Below are 23,490 nucleotides of genomic sequence, written 5' to 3'. Positions count from 1 at the left end.
CAAACTCAGTTCCAAAAGGGCCGCAGCTCTGCACAGTTTAGTTCCAACCCTAATTAAACACACCTGATCAAACTAATTGAGTCCTTCAGGCTTGTTTGAAACCTACAGGTAAGTGTGTTGGAGCAGGGTTGGAACTAAACTTTGCAGGGCTTCGGCCCTCCAGGAATTGAGTTTGACACCCCTGCTCTAGTCTAATCTCTTCAGAGGGATCTTCCGAAGGCATTAGGGCTCATGATGAGCCCTTCTGAATGGAACTCACCCTGAGAATTGGCCAGATTATACAGATTAGAGAGACTCCACATGTGTATTCATTCCTGATGTGTAGCAAAGTCCCTTTCCATAGTCTTTGTATGTAGTCTGCACAACAGGAGAGACATGAAAGCATTTCTAGGACCACATTTTAAGACCCTAGTTTTACCCCTGTTTTCATTGATCTGTTCTGTAGGGGTGAACAATACAAGTATTTGAATATAAGGCTTACCCTCCACATTTATACTTAACTGTTTGTTTTTGTGAAGGTTGGATTGAGGGGTAGGGGTGAGGTATGAGTATAAGGGGTCCTCGACAAGGGGACAGGGCCCTGAAACTGCAGCCTAAGGCCGTACTCACACTATGTACAGTTGCCTTGAACCGGGCCAAAGCACGCTTGTCCCCCCTCCCCTCTCCCCCGACGGCCCGCACTAACATTACAATCGGGACTGGGCACGCTTACGTCATCGATGCTGCGCTGTGCAGTGAGCGCTCTCGCTAAGCACAGTGGAGATTTCTCTAGTTATATAATTTCAGTCGTTTGTTATGCAGTGACATGCAGTCAAATATTTCGCCAAACAGTCCTTAGGGATGCAGAGACACGCAGTCAGATATTTCGCCGAACAGATCCGCCACATTTGACGCTCATAAACAATCATAAAGCCCTCATGCTGCAGGAATGAGGAGGTTTGCTGAAGGTGCGCAGCAGTCGTGCAGTGAGGTGTCTGCGTCTTTAATAAACTACGACAGTTTGCGTTCATTGAACAGTAAGAATTATTAATAAATCCACATGAAACAGTCCCTTAAAAGTCTCGTCTCGCTTTCTGTTTCGGGCTTTGGCGCATTTTGCACTCACACACAAGCGTATACCGCGCCAAAGCCCGAGTGAACCACGCTGAGGCCCACCTTTTCCAACCGGGCAAGGGCCAACCAAGTGAACTGTGCCTGAGCCCGATTCAGAGCACTCACACTTCTCAAATGATCCGGTAAACGGCCTGGGCACGGTTCGGATAGCATAGTGTAAGTGCGCCCTAAAATTGTGCATTGAACACAATGTAATGTAAAAAATATGGACGAACACAACAGCGCCATTTCCCAATAAATGCCTAATACTTATCAATTTGAACAATAAACTTTGCAGTATCAACTGATGTCCATCATACTGCAACATTGCTTGTATATTGTTTGTTATTATTTTTGCATCCTCGTTCATTTAAACCGGTTTATTCGATGCCTTATTATATCTGGCAAAGAGGAATATAAATTCAATTGAATGTTTATTAGGTGTTTTAAAATAAAAAGCTAACGGTAAATGATGCTTTATGCTTTATGACTTGTACTGCAGCCAGCCACCAGGGAGCGATCTAAGCGCTGGGAGCATCACTTAAGAAGCGTGCGGCACACGATTTAACAGTTGGGTTTCCAATCCGGAACGGAACTAATTTTCAGACGCACTCCAATGATGTGCTACATTTGTTTACGTCCGTGTTTAAGCCATTGAAATGTCATATCACGATGAAATGTGGCATTCAAGTCGAATACGTGAACAATGTCGTCTAGAATTTATTATCCGCGTGTCTTTTTAACGAGAGCTAATGGAGAAAAGAAAGCAAAAGAAAGTTATGCGCTACGTGGAGGAGGGCAGTCTGATGAAGCTGAAATCATTCCTCCGTAAACACAAGGATCTGGAGCTGAACTTCACCAAAGGGAAGAAGCGCAGAAGCCCGCTGCACGTTACCTGTTCCCACGGGGATGATGCGATCCTCAGGCTGCTGCTGAAACACGGAGCAGACCCGCTGCAAACAGACAGAAACGGAGACACGCCGTTACATGTGGCTGTGAAAAGAGCCCTCAAACATGGCAAAAGAGGTGCGAGACTGTGACATCAATAAACTGATCTCCAGTTTAAACTTTTTTCATGATTTTCATATTATTAATTACAGCTTATGATGACCTGGTGGTGCCACTGCGGAAGAACTGTCCACAATCGATGGATATATCTAATAAAGCAGGAGTGACTCCTCATGACCTGCTCCAGTGGATGAAGAAGCCCGAGCAGGTGCTGTGATAATAGTGACTCACTAAACTGAAATATATTTAATTTGTTTATCAAATGGAAAGTTCACCCAAATATGAAAATGGTCTTAACCTTTACTCAGCCTCAACTTCATATTCTTAATTTGTTTTATTTTGTTGGACACAAACAGAGATATCCTGATGTTCGTAATCAAGTTGTTGATGTTCCCTCTCTGACTTCCATAGTAGGTAAAATACTATCACATTGTCAGTGGGGACCATTTGGTACCAACATTTTACAAAAATGTATTGGATTTATTATTATATAAATATAAGAAAGAAGTGTAGAGTGAGTAAATGATGACAGCTCCCTGCTGAAAAATCCAGCTTAAATCAGCCTAAGCTGGTTGGCTGGTTTTAGCTGGTCGACCAGGCTGGTTTTAGAGGGGTTTTGGCCACTTCCAGGCTGGTTTCCAGCCATTTCCAGCCTGGTCTTAGCTGGTCAGGCTGGGAGATGACCAGCTAAAACCAGCTTGACCAGCCTAGCCAAGCTGGGAGTCCAGCCAAAACCAGCTATATCCAGCTTAAACCAGGCTGGTCAAGCTGGTTTTAGCTGGTCATTTTCCAGCCTAACTAGCTAAGACCAGGCTGGAAATGGCTGGAAACCAGCCTGGAAGTGGCCAAAACCCCTCTAAAACCAGCCTGGTTGATCAGCTAAAACCAGCCAACCAGCCTAGGCTGGTTTAAGCTGGATTTTTCAGCAGGGAGAATTTTCGTTTTGGGCAAAATATCATGTTTTTTCTTGCAATTTGAGGTTTTATTTTTGTACTTGAAACAGGGGAATACCAAAGATGAATCCTCACACGTTGATACTGAGCAACAATGGAGAGAGAAGCTTTTAGGAGAATGCCAGGATGAGTTTTTTGAGACATTCGGACAGTTTGATGGCAAGTGTTGTATTTTCTGTTGCATCTTGTACAGTTACTATTATATTTGATGTATTAGCATGTTAGCATAGCTAGTTATGCCAGATTTTAGAGTGATCTATAAAGTAAATGTGAAGATATAACAGTTAACGAAAAGTACAATATTGTTCCTATTTCAGTGTAAAATATAACAATGGTTTAATAAATTAACTAATTTTGAGTTAAATGATTTTAACAATTTATTTGAGCTGAATTTAAACTAACAAATACAGTTGAATATTACTAAATTGTATTTGTTTGTTTAAATTCAACACATAAATTGTTTGCAACAATTTTGCAGAAATAATTTTCAGTGTACGGTAGTCAAGACTTAAAGTGGATTTTCAAAGTTGACCAAAAACTAGTGAATAACACAGATTCTTGTTTTATTGATGCTTTTGATCCACTTCAAATGTTGACAGCTGTAGTTACAATAAATAATTTGAACTATTAAAATGTGTAGAATTATGTATTAGGGTAAACATAAAAATGAATTCACAGTACCTACCTATATACAAAAAATGTTGAATTGATCAAACACGATCTGATGAAAATCAGCAGCAGGACATTCATTCATTTTCTTTTTGGCTTAGTCCCTTTATTAATCTGGGGTCACCACAGCGGAATGAACCGCCAACTTATCCAGCATATGTTTTACGCAGCGGATGCCCTTCCAGCCCCATCCCTGGGAATCAGCAGGACATTATTAAATTTAAATGTTTATTTAACAAAAAGTCATCTCTATAATATGTAGTCTCACATATTCATGCAATTGACTTTGGCAGGTTTTCTTGTAAAGCCAGAATTGAGCAAAAGTGAGCAATCTACATCAAAAGTCTCATCAAAATGACTTGTTGTAAATCTTCACTTTTATTTCTGATGTATGCATTGATATCACTGGTTGTGTATAACAAGTGTGACTATTGTTACTTTTTGTTTGTATTTCTTAATTTATTTGCTGTGTCTGCGCCAATAGCCTTGGGTTAAGTGCGTCGACATATGGCACTGAGGGGTTCACAGCGACCCCAGTTCGATTCCCAGCTCGAGGTCCTTTGCCGACCCTTCCCCTATCCTCCTCATACTTTCCTGTTTCAAAAATCTCCACTGTCTTATCACATTTAAAGGTGAAAAAACATTTTAAAAAAATAAATAAATATGCTGTATATATTGTATATTTATTTTTTAAAGAGAAGACCCATTTTTAATGGCAGGGGTTTAATTTTAATTTGGCAGGGGTTATTGTAAATTCTGTTCTAGTTCATTTGTCATTATTGTTTGTTATTTACATCAATGTTCAAATTGTTTTTAAATAAATTTTAAATCAAATATAATTAATATCAAAAGCTTATACAGTTGAAGACCAAAGTATTAGCCCTCCTGTTATTTTTATTTTATTTTTTAAAAATATTTCCTAAATGATGTTTAACAGAGCAAGGAATTTTTCACAGTATGTCTAATAATATGTTTTTCTTCTGGAGAAAGTTTTATTTGTTTTATTTTGGCAAGAATAAAAGCAGTTTTAATAATAAACATTATTATTATTATTATTATCCCCCTTAAGCTATATTTTTTTCTGAAAAAATAAGGGTGCTTTCACACCTACACTTTTGTTTCGGAACGTATCTCGTTTGCCCAGTTAGCGCGGTTCGTTTGACATATGTGAACAGGGCAATCGCGCTCTGTTCCGCGCCAAAGTAATCGCTCCGAGATCGCTTGAATGAGGGGGTCTTGGCTCGATTGAAACGAACCCTGGAGCGGTTCGATTGTAGTGAGAAAGCGATCCGATCCGAGCGCGGTTGTATCACTGTGTTTTATGGATATGTAATAGGCATATACGGCTATATGGAGAGAGAATTATGAGTATGGTGGGAAGTTTCGCGAGTCTCCGGATGCCCGCAAACGAGTGATGATCTCCCGGTAATCTCGCGTCTCCCTCCCGGTCCTCAAATAGGCATCGTCGCGCACCCTTCTCACCCCTCCCTACCATGTCTCTCCTCAGACACGTCGCGCGCGAGCACCCTGTCAATCACCATCAAACCACCACCTCTCCTAACAGTTTAGCGGGACGCTGCAAAATAAACCCTGACACTCTGACCAATGTAAGGAGAGTTTACTCGCACGTGACTTGTTTTAGCTCTTTTGGTCCGATTAGAAACTTTGCAGTGTGAAAGCGAACCGCACCAAGAGCAAAGAGCAACAATGTAACAATTGTAATCTCTGTTTCAGAACAACTGAATCGATTCACAGGTGTGAAAGCACCCTAAATGTCACTTTAAGCTGTACAGAAGTGTCTTAAAAATATCTATTCTAATAATATGTTCTTTCATCCTGGCAAAGATAAAATAAATCAGTTATTAGAAATGAGTTATCAAAACTATTATGTTTAGAAATGTGTTGAAAAAAAATCTTCTTTCTGTTAAACAAAAGTTGTTGTGCTAATAATTCAGGACGTCTAATAATTCTGACTGTGTACTGTTCTCCCCAGATGACCACTTATGGGATGACAAAGATGAGGAAGAATTCGGAGACTGGGCCGATCGTATCCGAAGAGAGTATTTCAGCAAGCAGCGAAGCCGAGAACAGAGAGAAGCATCTTCTTCTGGACACAAGAAATCCAAAAGGCCGAAGGAGACGGAAGAGGACGAGAGGAGCCGAAAAGAGCTAAATGCCAGACTGGAGCGCGAGCATCAGGAGTACCTGCAGAGAGCAGCTCGAAAAGAGGAAGAGACGCGGCAGGGAAGGAAGAGGCGTTACGAGGAGCGCTGCACTGCCACCTTTCACGGCTCATCCAGCAAGGGTCAGGAAGGCCTGCTGGCATACGAGGACATCCCTTGGCCTGCACCTCGGGGGTCGTTGGATGAAATGGTGGCCGTTATGTTGCATGGAGCCAATCGGGCTGATTTGCCAGCTTTCCGGAAGATTCTCCGTCGACAGCAGGCGCTCTGGCATCCGGACAAGTTTGCCCAGCGCTGTGGAGGTCGACTGCTGGATTCGGATAGGAAAAAGATTCTGGACACGGTTACTGGACTCTCACAGGAGCTCAACAGACTCGCACAGAGCCTCAGATGATGCACAGCTCTCCGTTTGTTTGATTTTTATGTTTGTACTGTATGTTCGATTTTTTTTTTTTGACCGTTCAAATGCAAAAATTAGTAGTGGTTGCTTTGTTGAAATAGGGGCGGCAGAGGAGGATGTATTTTATTCATTTATTTTTTCAGTGGTTTATTACTTGGGGGGAAAGTTTTTTTAAAATAAAAATTCTCCTCTGCCACCCCTATTTTAATAAAGCAGCTACTACTAATTGTGCTTTTAAATGTTCAAAAATCATCTTACATACTGTACAACAGGGGTGCTCAATCCTGTTCCTGGAGAGCCACCTTCCTGCAGATTTCAGTTGCTACCCATATCAAACACACCTGAACCAATTAATTAGGAACTGAACACACTTGATAACTACAGGCAGGTGTGTTTGGCTGTTTCTCAATATGCGTTCTTCAGCGGTCTTGCGTCCTCGTGTTCTCGTGCAACGTCGTCATCAGCTGCCTAGTTCAGTTCCAATACTCAAGACCGCAAGTACGGAGGACGCGTGAAACTTCCCGGATGTGTTCTTGATATCAAGGACGCACTGATACAGACTTGAGCGGCGAACTCGCTCTGGAAGTCCCAGAAGTCATTGCGACTGGAGGTGGGAAGCGCAGCATTTTATTTAGATTTATTATTAAAGTTCAGAGATATCATTTATTTACCTCAGGAGTTTCCCTAAATGACACTGTGAAAGTAAACATTAACATGGACATCTTTATAAAGGAATAAACACATTAAGGGTTGTTTGTTTGCTGAAATTCGTATTCAAATTTGTTTTATTTATATTGTGCAGAGTATATTTATAATGTTTTTATGCAAAGTATATATTTTGAAGAGGGGGGAAACAATAAATCGTTGTATGAATGCTGTAATGTTTAAATAGTAAATTATTTAAAATGCGTGCAGGTCACATGACCACCAGAAAGAACGCAGCATCCAATTTCTCAAAGGACGCATTCTCTGCCCTCGCGGTCTCCTGAGTTCGTTCTTCCGAGGACACCTGGCAAGACCGGTCTCCACAAGAACGCAAATCCGTTCTCTGCGTTCTTGGAATTGAGAAACAGCCTTTGATATGGGTAGCAACTGAAATCTGCAGGAAGGTAGATCTCCAGGAACAGGATTGAGCACCCCTGTTGTACAAGTTTAAAAATCTGAATGAGGAGGATTTTCTTTATTTGATTTATTTTAATAAAAATTTCAAGTAATGTATTACTGGGGGTGGCTCTAATAACATTGTGATTGAGCTGGGTATTGTCAAAAGTTTGTGTTAAATCATTAAAATGATTTTTATTGTTGTTGATTATACATTTAAAACACAGGTGTTTATAAAAACTCACCAAAGAAAGAATGTTGACCTACATTTTAGATTTCTGGATGAATCGAGAACGACAGTGTTTTTGTTATTTGTTCATAAACAAAGGTTATTATCATTATTTAAATTATGTAATGTATAATTATTTGATTGAATGATCCAGTGACTTGATGGCTCTACACGCATTGGCCATTTTATTAGGTACACCTTACTAGTACTGGGTTGGACCCCTTTTTGCATTCAGAACTGCCTTAGTCCTTCATGGCATAGATTTATCAAGGTACTGGAAATATTCCTCAGAGATTTTAGTCCATATTGACATGATAGAATCATGCAGTTATCCTGATAGAGGTAGTCATCAGAAGATGGGTATGCTGTGGTCATGAAGGGGTGTACATGGTCAGCAACGATACTCGGGTAGGCTGTGTTGTTGACACGATGCTCAATTGGTACTAATGGGCCCAACGTGTGCCAAGAAAATATCCCCCACACCACCAGCAGCCTGAACCGTTGATGCAAGGCAGGATGGATACATGCTTTCATTTTCTTGATGCCAAATTCTGACCCTACCATCCGAATGTTGCAGCAATCATAGAGACATATCAGACCAGACAACTTTTCCAATCTTCTATTGTCCAATTTTGGTGAGCCTGTGCGAATTGTATTCTCAGTTTCTTGTCGTTAGCTGACAGGAGTGACAACCGGTGTGGTCTTCTGCTGCTGTAGTTCATCCACCTCAAGGTTGGACGTGTTGTGCGTTCAGGGATGCTCTTCTGCATAACTCGGTTGTAACGAGTTGTAATTTGAGTTACTGTTGTCTTTCTATCAGCTCAGACCAGTCCCTTTTCTTTTCTGACCTCTGGCATCACAATAAGGCTTTTGCGCCAACAGAACTGCCACTCACTGGATATTTTCTCTTTTTCAGACCATTCTCTGTAAACCCTAGAGATGGTTGTGCATAAAAATCCCAGTAGATCAGCAGTTTCGGAAATACTCAGACCAGCCTTTCTGGCACAACAACCATGCCATGTTTAACGTCACTTAAATCTGTTAAGGCACTTAAATTCCCCATTCTGATGCTCGATTTGAACTGCATCAGATCATCTTGACCATGTCTACATGCCTAAATACATTAAGTTGTTGGCATATGATTGACTGCTCAGAGGTTTGTGTTAACAAGCAGTTGGACCTAATAAAGTGGCCTGTGGGTAAAATATTAGTTTTATCATTTGTAAATTATTTTTGCACATTATTAGGGATGGTTAAACACAAAAGAATGTATTTTGAAGACTATTGGGAACTGGTGGGAAAAAGAAAATACTAAAGTTAGTTGCTGCCAGTTTCCAACATTTTTTCAAAATAAATTATTTGCATCTTTTATTGTTGAGTTCTGGGTTTGCTTTTAAAAAAAGAAAAGTTACTTTGCTTTTCTGAAAATGAATAGTGTCAATTCATTTGTGTTGAACTATATGAATGCACAATGAGGTGAGGACTAGGCTGAATGATGTCACTGTCACATCAGGGCCATTACATCGTTATTACTACCTAATTATTAATTAATTAATTAATTAATACATTTAGTTAGTTATTATTTGAGAACTATACAGATTTGTTTTGCGCTTGAAATCTGCTGATTTTCAGGCTTTTAAACAAAGGACAGGCAGATGGTCTGCCCGTGGTCTGGAAGAATACGGCACAGAATATATTAAATACTGATGTGGTTGCCAGATTGCAGATAAAAAAAAACCTTGTTTCTGCTTTCTAAGCACTCAAGAAATCAGAAGTGTACATACATTTGAATATTATTGTTGCCATATACATGTACTAATTTACATTTCTAGCATTTAAAGCTATTTTTACATTATTAATTTGTATTTATTTTTTTATTACAAAGAAACTAAGTGAACCTTTAAACAGCTAAAATATTTGCATCATATGAGATTGCTATAGGTTTGTAGCATTCTTTTTTTTTCCAGCTTAGTCCCTTTACTAATCTGGGGTTACCACAGCAGAATGAACCTCCAATTTATCCAGCATTTGTTTTACGCAGTGGATGCCCTTCCAGCCACAACCCATCCCTGGAAACATCCACACACACTCATACACTACGGTCAATTTTAGCACACCCAATTCACCTGTTCCACATGCCTTTGGACTGTGGGGGAAACTGAAGCACCCGGATGAAACCCACACGAACACGGGGAGAATATGCAAACTCCACACAGAAATGCCAACTGACTCCGCAGGAACTCAAACCAGCGACCTTCTTGCTGCGAGTCAAACGTCCTACCCACCGCGCCACCCAGTTTGTAGAATTGTTCTTGTCATGTAAAATATTTTATAAGTAGTACAACTGATTAAGGCGTAAAAGATACCTAAAAGCTGAAGAATTGATAGCTATAATTATACACTGTAAATACACGAGGCTGTAAATTTATTTAGATTAATTTAGGCACACTTTTACAGTTCTACACAGTCTATGTATGACATACATCCACAATCACAAGTGATCGCTTTCTAAGTTAAACATATGAAAGGGGGCGTTTCTAACAAAGTACTTGGCAACCCTTGGGCGCAATCTGTAACACCGGCAGAGCTCGTGCATAACGGGAGTGATCTTTTTATGCGATTAACTTAAACATAAGGCATCTTTTATACAGGCACGTTTTCAAGGCTAGAATAGCGTTAAGGTGTTGGTTCGTCAACACTTCTTCATCATCTCTATAAATCCTGCGCTATTTCTGTCGTTTCAATGGCAAGGCGGCAATTAAAGGTACAGACGCCTATCGATTATTATTGTCCAGCCAGCTAGAGGTAAGACTACGCGAATATTAAACCAGCAGTTCATTTTTATAATACAGTCACAATTTACACGAGCATGCTAAGAATACTAAGTAGGTTGCTAAAAATAGGATTTGTGGGTTAATCGTTTTCGGTGCAGTTTAAGCCCGGTTTATTTAGGCATGCATCTTTAATGCACGCTTCAGCAGGTCAACTTTAGTCTTAATGCGCGGATGTTGAATGCGGCTTGTGTCGCACACTTGATGAGGCAGGTTGCTCGTGCTGTGTCGGAGTGAATCTCGAAGGCCAGAGGCGGATTGGGTGATCCGGGTGTCCGGGAGAGGAGAGGGAAGATGGGCTCGGGGTTTCGGAGTGAGGAGATGTGCTTGGCGCAGCTGTTCCTGCAGTCCGGCTCGGCGTACGCCTGCATCAGCGAGCTGGGGGAGATGGGACTGGTCGAATTTCGAGATGTAAGTTTGCACTCAAGAGCATTCAAAACTAGACTACTATGGCAAGACGTAGTAACACTCAATCTAAACCGTGTTTTTTTTTTTTTTTTTTTTTTTCAGAGATAGGCCTATACATTTTCCATTAACTTGTTTATTATTAGCTGTTGGAGCTTATGCTTTAGTTTTAAAAAACTACCAGTGCTTCTTTAATAGATGCTAGTATCTATGTTTAGTTAGTTAGTTAGTTAGTTTGACTTTATTAATCCCCGGAGGGAAATTCACATGTCACAGCAGAGCTCTCCATACTAAAAATAGATAAATAAGTTACATACATATAAAAACAATAATAAGATTACATTCATACTTCACACCTTGGTTCCAAAAACAACGAGTAAACACTTGTACATATCCAATATCTAATTCAAGTTCAGCACAATTCATCTGGTATGACTTTGGTTATACAATCTGATCACTGTTGGTAAAAAAGACTTCCTGTATCTTTCTCTGTAGCACCGGGGTTGAATTAATCTTGTACTAAAAGAGCTTGCACACGCTTGAACTGTATCATAAAGGGGATGACTATCGTGGTTCATTATACTAACAAATTTGTCCAGCATTCGATCCTGTGCAATCTCTTCTATGGTAGGTAGTGCAGACCCCACAACAGAACCTGCCCTTTTTATGAGCTTATTTAATTTTACAGTAGATGCTGGTTTTGGCAATACGATGGCTCAGTGGTTAGTCTTGACTCCTCACAGCAAGAAGGTCGCTGCTTCGAGTTTCGGCTGTGTCTTTTGGCATTTCTGTGTGGAGTTTGCATATTCTCCCTGTGTTGGCGTGGCTTCCCCTACAGTCCAAAGACTTGCGGTATAGGTAAATTGAATAAGCTAAATTGGCCGTAGTGTATGAGTGTGATTAAAACCTTTGTATTCAAAAGAAAGCTGAACACCTGTAATTGTTGACATCCATAGTAGGAAAAGGAAATGGTTAGAGGTTTCCAGCTTTCTTCGAAATATCTTCTATTCGGTTCCACAAAGAATGAAACTCAAACAGGTTTGTGGAAAAATAAAAGGAGGTTATAAGATGACAGAACTTTCATTGGTGGTGACTTCTACCCCATTCAAATTAGCTAACTAATTTATTACACAACAGTGTTTATTCATTAGACACTACTAGTAGATATCAGTGCTTTTTCATTACTAATAGTTATTTCATTAGTCATTAGGCCCACACAGAATCTGTGCACGCTCAATTCCGCAGATTTTTGCCCTTCATTGATTCTGTTTATTTACTTGTGTAAATGTATATTTATTCAGTTTTTCAATTAATTACAGGAATATTATTGACTAATATGAAAATATTCATATGATTTATTTACAATACAGTTTTTAAAGTAATATTTTCTGTCTTTTAGTAGAGATATTATATGAGAGACTTGCTTTGTTTACCAAATAAAATGGATCTAAATGGATTTGCATTGTAAACATTAAATAAAAAATAAAAAGGTATTACTTTTTATTTCTTATATTAAGGTTTTAGTTATGATACTCCCAAAATTATTCATCATAAATCCGCAGATTTTTAACACAATTCTGCGTAGAAATAGCAAAAAATGTCCAAAGATTCTGTTTGGCCCTACTAGTAATGCTATTGTTAGTGAAACCCCGTCTGTGTTTTGTTATAGTTTGGATTATTCATGTCACACTCCACATTAGTTCTCCTTTGTTCTTTATTGCTTGTCTTGGTTATTAATTGTGTCAGCTTTAGTTAGTTGTTTCTTTGTGTATTTATATCTGATTCTGTCAGCCCAAAATGTCAGTAGTTTTCTTAGTCATGATGTCTGTGTGTGCCCAGGTTTGGTTTTGCTATTCTTTAGCTTGTTTTTGTTTGTCATGTTTTTTCAATATGATATCATTCCTGATTTTCTTCACTTCACAATAAACGCACTAGACTGCATTTGGATCTCCATTTCATCATTTCCCATCACAGACGTAAAAGTTACGACTAACAAATTTAATAAAATTGTCATTGACTTCTGATGATTCCTGTTATTGAGGGATCAACTATTTTTGACTTGTCTATTCCAGCTTTGAGTTTTTATTAGCAAGCAGTTATTTATTTTGTTCTGGTACTTATTTATTTATTTACATATTATTTAGTACATATAATTACATACTAGTATATGTAAATTAGATACTATTTCTTATTCATTAGGTACTAATATGTGGCTAATAAGTTGCTTCTCCGTATTTTTAGATGTTATGCTTTGAGTTGATATCACAATGGCTTTGTCATGTGACTTGCAACCATAAAATATTTACTAGAACCAACTAAATTAACTATTAACATTCATTAAATAGGCTTTAGTATAAAATACATGTATACTGACTGACTAATTGCTATTAAATGTTTTATGGCTCATTTCCACTGAGCAGTTCGGTTCAGTTTAGTTCAGCCCAGTACAATGTAGTATGAAAAACAATGATCAGGCTTACATTCCCTCTGCTAATACCACCCTTTCATGCTATATGTGGTGCACACCAGAAAGTTGCAATCAACATCACTCTATAGGTATGGTTTATGACTTTGGATATCTTACTTTTTTTCCCTAAAAAGTGGTATGGTGGGCTATTTTGCTACCATTCGCAACTTGAACCATACTATTCAGTGAAAATGAGCCATGACAGTTATCCTAAGTATCTAATGTTTGAGTATCGGTATCTGATAAATAAGAATGAATACGTAAATAATAAACACTTGTCTAGCAGCTAAAGAAAACATGCTAATATGTAATGAATATGTACTAATGGTAGCATAAGATACTTTTGACCTTATTCTAAAATGCGGAAGTGCGCCTGTTTTCGCGATTGTCTTAGAACTTCTGATTCAGTCGCCTATGGGAGAAATGACTAGGAATAATAAACGGCAGAAAAACTACTTGCTCTACAAACAAATTTTTGCATGACTATACAGACCAAGTAGAATAATATTACAAGAAAATATCAAATTGCAACATCAAGCAGCGTAATGAGCAGTTTTTAACGTCAAAAAATGAATGTAAGTGAATGAGACCGGAAGTCTCAAGCCAAAAAGATTCAAATGGCAGCGCCCGCTCATCGACGGAGAATAAGGTGAATAATGTGTTACAGTAATGTCGTAAATGTTAAATTGGCTTGCCAATCAAAACAGCATATCTGGGGCATCATATGCAAGTCACCTGATGCCAAAAATGCTGTGTAGGTAGATTGAGATCCACCACCTGGATTCTCACATTTTGATTTAAGTGAATCAACATTATTTGGCATATGTGTTTTTTTATTGATTAAACAGGGGAGAACAGAATTATACATAAAACAGCATACAAGGGAATTCATTCATTCATTTTCTTGTCGGCTTAGTCTTTTTAATAATCTGGGGTCGTCACAGCGGAATGAACCACCAACTAATCCAGTCCATTTTTTACACAGCGGATGCCTTCCAGCTGCAACCCATCTCTGGGAAACATCCACACACACACACACACTCATTTACACTCATACACTATGGATAATTTAGCCTTCCAAAATTCACCTGTACCAAATGTCTATGGACTGTGGGGGAAAACCGGAGCACCTAGAGGAAACCCATGCAAACGCAGAAAGAACATGCAAACTCTACACAGAAACGCCAACTGACCCAGCCGAGGCTCGAACCAGCGACCTTCTTGCAATGAGGCAACAACACTACCTACTGCGCCACTCCATCGCCTATATACAAGGGAATTTACTGCAAAAATTAATCATGTACAGCCCAAATGTGCTAACTATATAGGTGTGAAAAGGATTTCATTAAAAGGACAGTTCACACAAAAATTACAGCTTGTTCCAAACCATTTACAATTGTTGTTTTTTTTTTCTTTTGAACACAAAAAATATATTTAGAAGAATGTTAAAAGCCGGTAACCATTGACATCCATTGAAAAAAAAAATCAAGTCAGTGGTTACAGGTTTCTGACATTCTTCATACATATATTCTTTTGTGTTTACCAGAACAACAACAACAACAAAAAACTCAAACAGGTTTGGAGAAATTCAAGAGTAAATTAAGGCAGAATATTTATTTTGGGTGAACTGTCCCTTTAAATGTGTTTTGAGGTGCATGTTAAGTAAGTACATTTAGACTGGAAACAGAGGGAAGCCGATGTGTGTCAGCTAGTTTAATGTCCTGGTTAAGGCTGATGAGTTGAATCAATTACTTGCTTCAAAAAAGGCAAGGCTGGTTAAAAGCCTGTGTTTTCTATTCAGCCTGAGGTTGTATGACATTAACACAAGCATGAATATAGGGAAAATGTTGGTCACAGATGTGTGTGCCCTACCGATTGCCAATAGTAAGGGTGGTTGACATTTCAAATTTGTTCAGGTTTATTTATTCATTAAATAATTTTGGGGCAACTAAGTGGCACAGTAGTTAGTACTGTCCCCTCACAGCAAGAAGGTTGCTGGTTTGCAACCCCGCTGGGTCAGTTGACAATTTTGTGTGAAGTCTGCATGTTTTCCTCGTGTTGGCATGGTTTTCCTCCAGGTTCTCCGGTTTCCCCCACAGTCCATAGGCATACAGGGAGTGTGTATGGATGTTGCAGCTGGTAATATGTATGTAAAACATATGCTGGACAAGCTGGTGGTTTCTTTCCACTTTGGCGACCCCTGATGAATAAAGAAACTAAGCCAAAGAAAAGTTCATGAATGATTAAAATATTTTGATGATATGCAGGAATTGGGTTAACGAAATTGGCCATAGTGTATGATTGTGTGTTTGAGAGAGAGTGTTTGTTTTACAAAGCGATTCTGACAACAGAGTTGAGGATCCACCGTGTAGTGTCTTTATTAAACTGAGCACACATAAACAATCCAAGTAGCAGCAAATGATAACATAAGAGCAATCCAAAAGGGTAGTCGGTCACATGCAAAGAGGTTGGTGCAGGCATCAAAGGGCATGAACAATAGACACTCCAATGCTAGAAAATAGAACACTTTACAACAAACACGACTCAGCAACGTGTGTGAGAATGTTATGTCTTGTTTTACAAACTACCGACAACATATCTTCTAAATATGAGATAGAATTGTCATTCAGACCTTAAAATGGTCAAAAGAATAAAAAATCTATTTAAGCGAAACAAAGTACAAATTTAAATTCTTTCAAAAGTCAAATAATAAATATAAATACTTGGAGGAATAACTTTGATAAAAGCATTTGGTATTATGACCAATTGGGCGGTGCGGTGGCTCAGTAGTTAGCAATGTCACCTCACAGCAAACAGGTCACTGGTTCGAGCCCCGGCTGGGTCAAATGCCATTGCTGTGTGGAGTATTCTTGTTCTCCTTGTGTTTACGTGGGTTTCCTCCGGGCGCTCCGGTTTTCCCCACAGTCCAAACACATGCGCTATAGGTGAAGTGAATAAACTAAATTGGCCATAGTGTAGGAATGTGTGTGTGAATGAGTGTGTATAGGTGTTTCCCAGTGCTGGGTTGCGACTGGAAGGGCATCCGCTGCAACAAATATATGCCAGAATAATGGGCAGTTCATTTGGCAGTGGTGACCCCTGATTAATCAGGCACTAGGCCGAAGAGTAGTGAGTGAGTGAGCTTTATGCAGCTTTATTTGTTTAAATAAATAAATAAATTTGTCTGTTAGTTTAAAATAAATGGAAAAGTAACTAAAAAGTAAGGTGAAGTAACTAAATATAACTAAAATTTATATAAAAAGCAATGCTGAAGAGAAACATAATATATTTTAAGAATAAGAAATATATTTAGAGCAATTATCTTATCCTAAATCTTGTGTAACATGATGTAAAAGATTCTTACTTTTAAAAATATTACGTCAAAAGTCTCTGATTTTTCTGATAGTTTGTGTAATTTATTTATTAAATTTCCTTTGACTTAGTCCCTTTATTCATCAGGGTTCGCCAAAGCGGAATGAACTGCCAACTTTTGCAGCACATGTTTTACACAGTGAATGCCCTTCCAGCAACAAACTAGTACCGGGAAACATCACACACATTCACTACAGCCAATTTAGCTTATCCAATTCACCTAAAGCGCATGTCTTTGGACTGTAGGGGAAACTGGAGAACCTGAAGGAAACCTACGCCAACACGGGGAGAATAGGCAAACTCCACACAGAAATGCCAACTGACCCAGCAGGGACTCAAACCAGCAACCTAATTGCTTATAGTTTCTGTAAATGTAGTATATTTATTTTGTGATATATGTAAATCTCTTCATATGTCATATGTTTTTTAAGCGTCAATCGATCAGATTCATGAATGAACTTAACCATTTTATTTAGCCTGATTAACTTGATATAATGCATATTGCCCAATGCTTTAGTTTGAAGTCTCATTGGATTACTGCAGTGCCCACAGCCATGTCTGCTTGTATTTAGATTGTAATATTTGATCATAATCTTGCAGCTCAACCCCAGCGTCAGCTCCTTCCAGCGCCGATTCGTCAGTGAAATCAAGAGATGTGAGGAGATGGAGAGGATTCTGGGTAAGACATCTATATTGAGCCCTATTTTCTAACGCTGTCAAACGATTGATGAAGATTAATGGCAACCAAAATAAAGAGTTTGTCTTTACATAATATATGTGTTTGTGTATGTTTGTTTATGTATATAGATTTAAATTTATTGTCATTACACATGTACAAATACAAAGCAACGGAATGCAATTCAGGTCTAACCAGGAGTGCAATAGCAGCAAGTGCAGGAAATAGATAAGTTATAAAGTGCAGTTATAGAAAAACTATAGTGATATTTACAGATGGATGTACTATGAACTTTATATACAGGTTGAATTAGCTGTGAACGGAGATTAACAATTGACAAACATACATGTACTAGTTGCTATTAATAATCAGAGGTATGCAGATTGGTATAAACCTAATTACAAATTTGTACAGTGGGTTTGTACAATTCAAGATGAAGTAGTGCAATGTAGTGCGATAAATATGTGTAAATTTTAATTGTGCAAATATTAAATATTAAATAAACAATGCAGTGTTTATGGGGAGTGTTGTTATGAGGTTATGAGGAGCAGAGTTCAAAGGGAGACAGCTCTAACCTGTAATATAAATACACATCAGTATGTATATTGTTTTATTCTTTAAATATTATCTACATGTGTGTATTTATATATTCATATTAGATATACACAGAATATATTACTGTAACAGTGATGTGACGCTGACAACAGGGGTGCGGATCCAAATGCAGGTTTAAAGGTCAGGTAAGCCATGGTCAACACAGGGGCAAACAGATGTACTCAGGCAATCCAGAGTCGTAGTCAAATACACAGGTAGATGGTCAGAAGGCAGGCAGCAGACAGGAATAAACAGATAAACAAGGCGAGGATCAAAACACGGCAAAGCAAGGCAAAGGAAATGCGTTGTAATGTCACTAAAAGTATAACAAGAATCAGCAACAACTGTTTGTTAGTGTGCTGTATTTATAGTCAGTCCAAATGCAGCTTCAGCTGTGAGTGTCTAACCAATGGTGACTTGGAGCAGGTGAGTGTGTGTGTTTGTGTGTTGCATGACTGGATCTGTAGTCCATAAAATGGCAGATTTATAGTTTATGTGGATGTGAATGTTTTCCAGCAATTTATGGTGCAATCTATCTTATAGTTATAATTGTTAGGGTACAACTTTTCTATAGTTTGATATATATATTCCATTTGTTTTACTTAAATGTGCTTTGGAAGCTCAAAAGTAGCATAACTTTCATTTTTCTAGAGTTTATTGTATTATTTTCTGGAGTGAGGCAAGAAACAAGCACTATTCTTTTTCGTTATGACAGACTGCTCTGAGTTGAGCTCTTCTGCTGTGATTGGTCTGCTTTTAAACATCAGCTTCTTTGTTTCCTGCACCTGTAGGGTATCTGCTGAGGGAAATTAGGAAGGCTAATATTGCTGTGCCAGAGGCTGAAGTTCCTCCTGTTGCTCCTGCACCCAAAAATGTCTTGGAGATCATGGTAGGTGCTGTAATGTACTGTTTTTGTACACCAGATGATTGTGCAAAAATATTATAATCATAGTTTCTGTAAATACTGGCATGGGCCTGTTCAATAAGCCAAAAACTGCAAACTGTAAGTTTTAAAAAGCAAACCTGGTCCCCAGTCCGATTTCTCCAATGTTTTGTTTTTCTAATCCTTTTTGGTAATGCTGTCCTTCAATTCAATACAGTTCCGTTTTATTTAATTTAATTTAATTCAGGTCAAATTGTGTAGCGCTTTTCCTAATAATTATTGTTTTGAAACAGCTTTACAAAATTTATGAAAGTTAAGATTATTAGTTACCATAACTTTAACTAATTAGCTAGGAACTAGTAGCTTTAAACAGTTAAATTTATTATATATAAACATAGTTAACCTGCAGTTATACAGTATATGAGTGATGTCCATATGTACATGTTTAATGGGGTGTATTTGTGTATTAGGTGTATTTTTTGATAACAAAGTCCTCGATGGTTAGCATCATCTCTTCATTGGTCTTGGATTTTATCATGCGGCACTGCACATCTCTAAAGGCTTTACGCCCGATTCACATGGGGCTTCAGCGTCAACGCTTGACAGAAGACGTCTCTGAAATTGGGGCTGACGCAATCGTCATACCAGCGTCAGCCAATGAAATTAGTCCACAATGGACTACTGTCTGAGCTGGTGTATTTTTATAAAGCAATCTGATTGGCTGATGCGCTCGTTGGCGCTTGAAAAATAAAGAAATTTCCAACTTCTGCAGCGAGGAACACCACTGAAGCGGTGCTGACGGATCCACAATGCAATTCGGCAACTCCTGACATCACCCATTCAAAGTGAATGGGAAGTGTTGACACTGACGCCCTGTGTGAATGGTGCATCAGGATGGGCATCCCCAGGTGGAAATAAAGAACAAAATAAATAATTAGCATATCTGCTATTCATAATGTATTTGAATAGATATTAAATGTTATTGTGAAAATTAAGTGCTAAAAATAAAAATAGTAGTTATATAAAAACACAAAACATAGAAGTATTTCTAACAAAGTGGCTTGTATTTGTAGACAGAAAGAGTGTGTCCTATTGGTGGTTTGTCAAACCCACTCACCTGCATGGAGCACACTCACACATCCTACAGTTACAGTATGCATTGCGTGTATGATTTACTATAAACATAGGTCTTTAATCTTGTTTTAAACTGACAGAGAGTGTGTCTGAGCCACTGACATTAACAGGAAGACTATTTCAGAGTTTAGGAGCCATAAATGGGAAGGCACAACCTCCTTTAGTGGACTTCAATAATGACATTCTTTTTTAACTGAATTATCATTGAACTAATTAGAGTCAGCATCCTGCAAAACTGAATGTGTCAAATAATCAGAGCTGAGTTTTCTTAATAACAGTATCTTGGCTCTGCTGTACGTTCTCTACGTTCAAGGTTGCGAATGCTTGTTCACTTGGGATAGTTCACCCAAAACTGAAAATTCTGTCATTATTTACTTACCCTTCACTTGTTTTCAATCTTTAAGAGTTTTTTTACTCTATTGTACACAAAAGGAAATATTTTAAAGAATGCTGGTAAGAACTTATAAGTGAAGCTTTTTCTTCTATGGAAGTCAATGGTTACAGGTTTTGAGCTTTCTTCAAAATATCTTCTTTTGTGTTCAGTAGAAGAAAGAAATAGATAAAGGTTTGAAACCACTTGAAGGGTGAGTAAATAGCGAGTCATTTATCATATTTGGGAGAAAATAACTCTTTAAAGGTCCCATGAGTGCTTTGAAATGTGCATTTTATTTGCTCTTTGACATAATCTCAACTGAAATATGAAGAGACGGTGGGACATAGAGTAGCTCCTCCCCTTTAAAAAACAGCCAATAGCTTTTTGTTTTATCACACTTCTGCCAATGAGAGTGTTTGAGCTAATGCGCAACAAATGATAAGAGTCTTAAAGGAGGCGGGACATGTCAGATACTTTAGAGCTTTTGATTGGTCAGAAGATTTGATGAGAAACTGAACAATGAGGAGATGTTTATATCAGTTTTATATCTTTTAAGCATAAATATTGTCACTGGTTTGAAACACGTTAACTTATAGATAACCTTATAACTAACAATACTCCTACTAACATCTAATAAACTATATTTTAATTTCCTTTAAGTTTTGAAGTGTGGAGGGTGAGTGGCTAATGACAGAATTGACCATTTTGGCTGAACTGTCCCTTTAACGTGTGAGAAACAACTTAATGTTTGTCAAAATTAAATGCACATTGTATTTTTGTGCCCGTGTAAGCACAGCCTAAGATTCTACACCCCTAAATGAGAATTAAACTCCCTCCCATGCAGTTTTATTCAATTACAATGTGTATATTTCTGGCTTAATGGCTGTGTGCTCAGTGGTTTGTGGTAATTGATTGTATTTTAGAGCTCCAGTTTTCAGCGCCAAGACCTAGTGTTGGTAATTGACCGTGTCAAGTTGCCTACAGTGATTGATTGTATAATGTATAATTTGGTAAGAGAAAGCCCTCTGCGAATGGGGCAGGGGATTGATTATGCGTGGCGAATTAATCATGCGTGGCTTTTTTAGCAATAAAATCCCAGTTTAATATGACCTGTTAGCATGTTAAGTGATTGTTTTGGCCAGTCATGTATGGGTTTTATTGATGTTTGAGTGTGGTATATCGGTCTTGAATGTATAAGTCTGATGTGTTTTGCTACTGGTGTGTTTTCAGGAGCAGCTGCAGAGGCTGGAGGTGGAGCTCAGTGAAGTAGCCAAGAATAAAGAGAAGCTGCAGAGGAACCTGCTGGAGCTGATGGAGTACACACACATGCTGAGGATCACACGCTCATTCGTGCACAGCCGCTCCAGGGTGCGATGATCACACCGAACAGTTATTAACACACACTAATGTGGCAGCTGATCTGCAAAACTTCCCACATAGCAAAATTTCTCTGGCCCAGCTCTGGCCCACACAATCAGGTTTTGCTTGGCCCACATGCCGCAGTGAATTACGGTACATGACTGGACCAAATCTGGCTTCTAGACAAGGGCCAAACACAGACCATATCTGGGCCAAGTCTCAGCCAAGTTAATAACTCATAACTGGGCCAGATAGGTTGGTGTGTCCCATGGAGTGATGCGCTTTAGGCACACTATGGGCACGCTTTTTCTCAAAGTGACCTGATTGGTAGAATTTTTTTTCTTTACTCAAAAATGATTTTAGTGTATTTTAAATGTGGGTCAAGACTGGCCAAACTCACATGGCCCACTTATCAAATTTTTAAATCTGGGCCAAATGCTACGTTTTTCATCTGGCCCAAATCTTGTGTGCCGCCTTAAAGACGGTACCACCTCTGCCAAACCCGGGCCATGTTTGGCCCACATGCTGTATGCCAGTGCCGGATGAATGCCTGCTGTGCCAGCTTTATGCCAAATCTGGGCCAGAATTCTTTGCTACTAGGGAATTAGCTATGGAAAAGTTATGAAAATTAAAATGACCACTTAAAAATTCTCCGCTTCTCTGGATATACAATTATAGATTTGTGTTTAGGCGGTTCATTCCACTGTGGCGACCCTGTGTTAATAAAAGGACTAAGCGGAAAAGAAAATGAATGAATGAATGATTTGTGCTCAAGTAAAACATAACTTATGTCTTGATTTACAAACTACCCACAACATATCTTCTATATATAAGATAGAATTGTCATTTAGAGCTTAAAATGGTCAAAAAAATCTATTTTAGCAAAACAAAGTACAAATTTAAATTCTTTCAAAAGTCAAATAATAAATATAAACACTTGAAGGAATAACCTTGATAAAAGAATTTGTTATTATGTCCAATTAGTGGCGCGGCGGCTCAGTAGTTAGCAACGTCACCTCACAGCAAGCAGGTCACTGGTTCGAGCTGGGTCAAATGGCATTGCTGTGTGGAGTACTCATGTTCTCCTTGTGTTTGCATGGATTTCCTCCGGGCGCTCCGGTTTCCCCCACAGTCCAAACACATGCGCTATAGGTGAAGTGAATAAACTAAATTGGCCATAGTGTAGGAATGTGTGTGTAAATGAGTGTGTATAGGTGTTTCCCAGTACTGGTTTGCGGCTGAAAGGGCATCCGCTGTGTAAAACATATGCTGGTTAAGTTGGTGGTTCATTGCGCTGTGGTGACCCCAGATAAGTAAAGGGACTAAGCTGAAGAAAAATGAATGTTATTTTTTGGCACAAATGTAATTTTTTTTTAAATAGTATATATAATATTTATTATATATTTAAATATTGTTTTAATATATTTGATATTTAAAAGGCAATTTAACAGACTTTTATTGAATAAAACATAAAAAAGCATTTAACTCAAACCTACTATAGTAAATGCAGTAAATTCAGAGATAATAAAAATTTTATGGTCTCTTTATCTTTTTAAATTTTTGAAAATAACCCTTACGTTTAAAGAATATGATCAATTTCTTGAAACCTTGATGATCAGAATAATAATATAATAATAATAATAATAATAACAACAACAAACTTTGCATTTTTGTATCTGTATTGTAAATATTTCCTAATTGAGCACATCAAAGTATCTCCTATAATATTGTTTCTTCTTGAGAAAGTCTGTTTGTTTTATT

General features: G+C 38.3%; 2 protein-coding genes across 12 annotated transcripts in view; both read left to right on the top strand.

Moving 5' to 3' along the window:
• Window positions 1-1,661: 1,661 nt before the first annotated feature.
• On the top strand, window positions 1,662-7,626 carry nfkbil1 (nuclear factor of kappa light polypeptide gene enhancer in B-cells inhibitor-like 1). Its single transcript, XM_005155451.6, has 4 exons — window positions 1,662-2,118; window positions 2,193-2,308; window positions 3,104-3,212; window positions 5,716-7,626. Exons 1-4 carry the CDS (start codon window positions 1,845-1,847, stop codon window positions 6,297-6,299), a joined length of 1,083 nt encoding a protein of 360 aa, XP_005155508.1. The 5' UTR covers window positions 1,662-1,844; the 3' UTR covers window positions 6,300-7,626.
• A 2,581-nt stretch (window positions 7,627-10,207) lies between these two features.
• atp6v0a2a (ATPase H+ transporting V0 subunit a2a) overlaps window positions 10,208-23,490 on the top strand; it is a 44,606-nt gene continuing 31,323 nt past the window's right edge. For 4 of the 11 annotated variants that reach the window (XR_012386116.1, XR_012386114.1, XM_703033.10 and 1 more), the window contains exons 1-5: window positions 10,208-10,440; window positions 10,680-10,877; window positions 17,311-17,389; window positions 18,772-18,869; window positions 21,601-21,738. Coding sequence is in view for 6 of the 11 variants with exons in the window: in XM_703033.10 (XP_708125.5) it covers window positions 10,761-10,877; window positions 17,311-17,389; window positions 18,772-18,869; window positions 21,601-21,738 (432 nt within the window). In the remaining 5 variants the exon portion in view is untranslated. Of the gene's footprint in view, window positions 10,878-17,310; window positions 17,390-18,771; window positions 18,870-21,600; window positions 21,739-23,490 lie in introns of all 11 variants that reach the window. The other 7 variants (XR_012386117.1, XR_012386113.1, XM_073914409.1 and 4 more) reach the window with 2 other exon arrangements.

Source organism: Danio rerio, chromosome 10, assembly GCF_049306965.1.
Source record: "Danio rerio strain Tuebingen ecotype United States chromosome 10, GRCz12tu, whole genome shotgun sequence".
NCBI classification, from domain to species: Eukaryota; Metazoa; Chordata; class Actinopteri; order Cypriniformes; family Danionidae; genus Danio; species Danio rerio.
The sequence above is the reverse complement of the archived record's forward strand: the minus strand, read 5'-3'. Positions and strand labels throughout refer to the sequence as shown.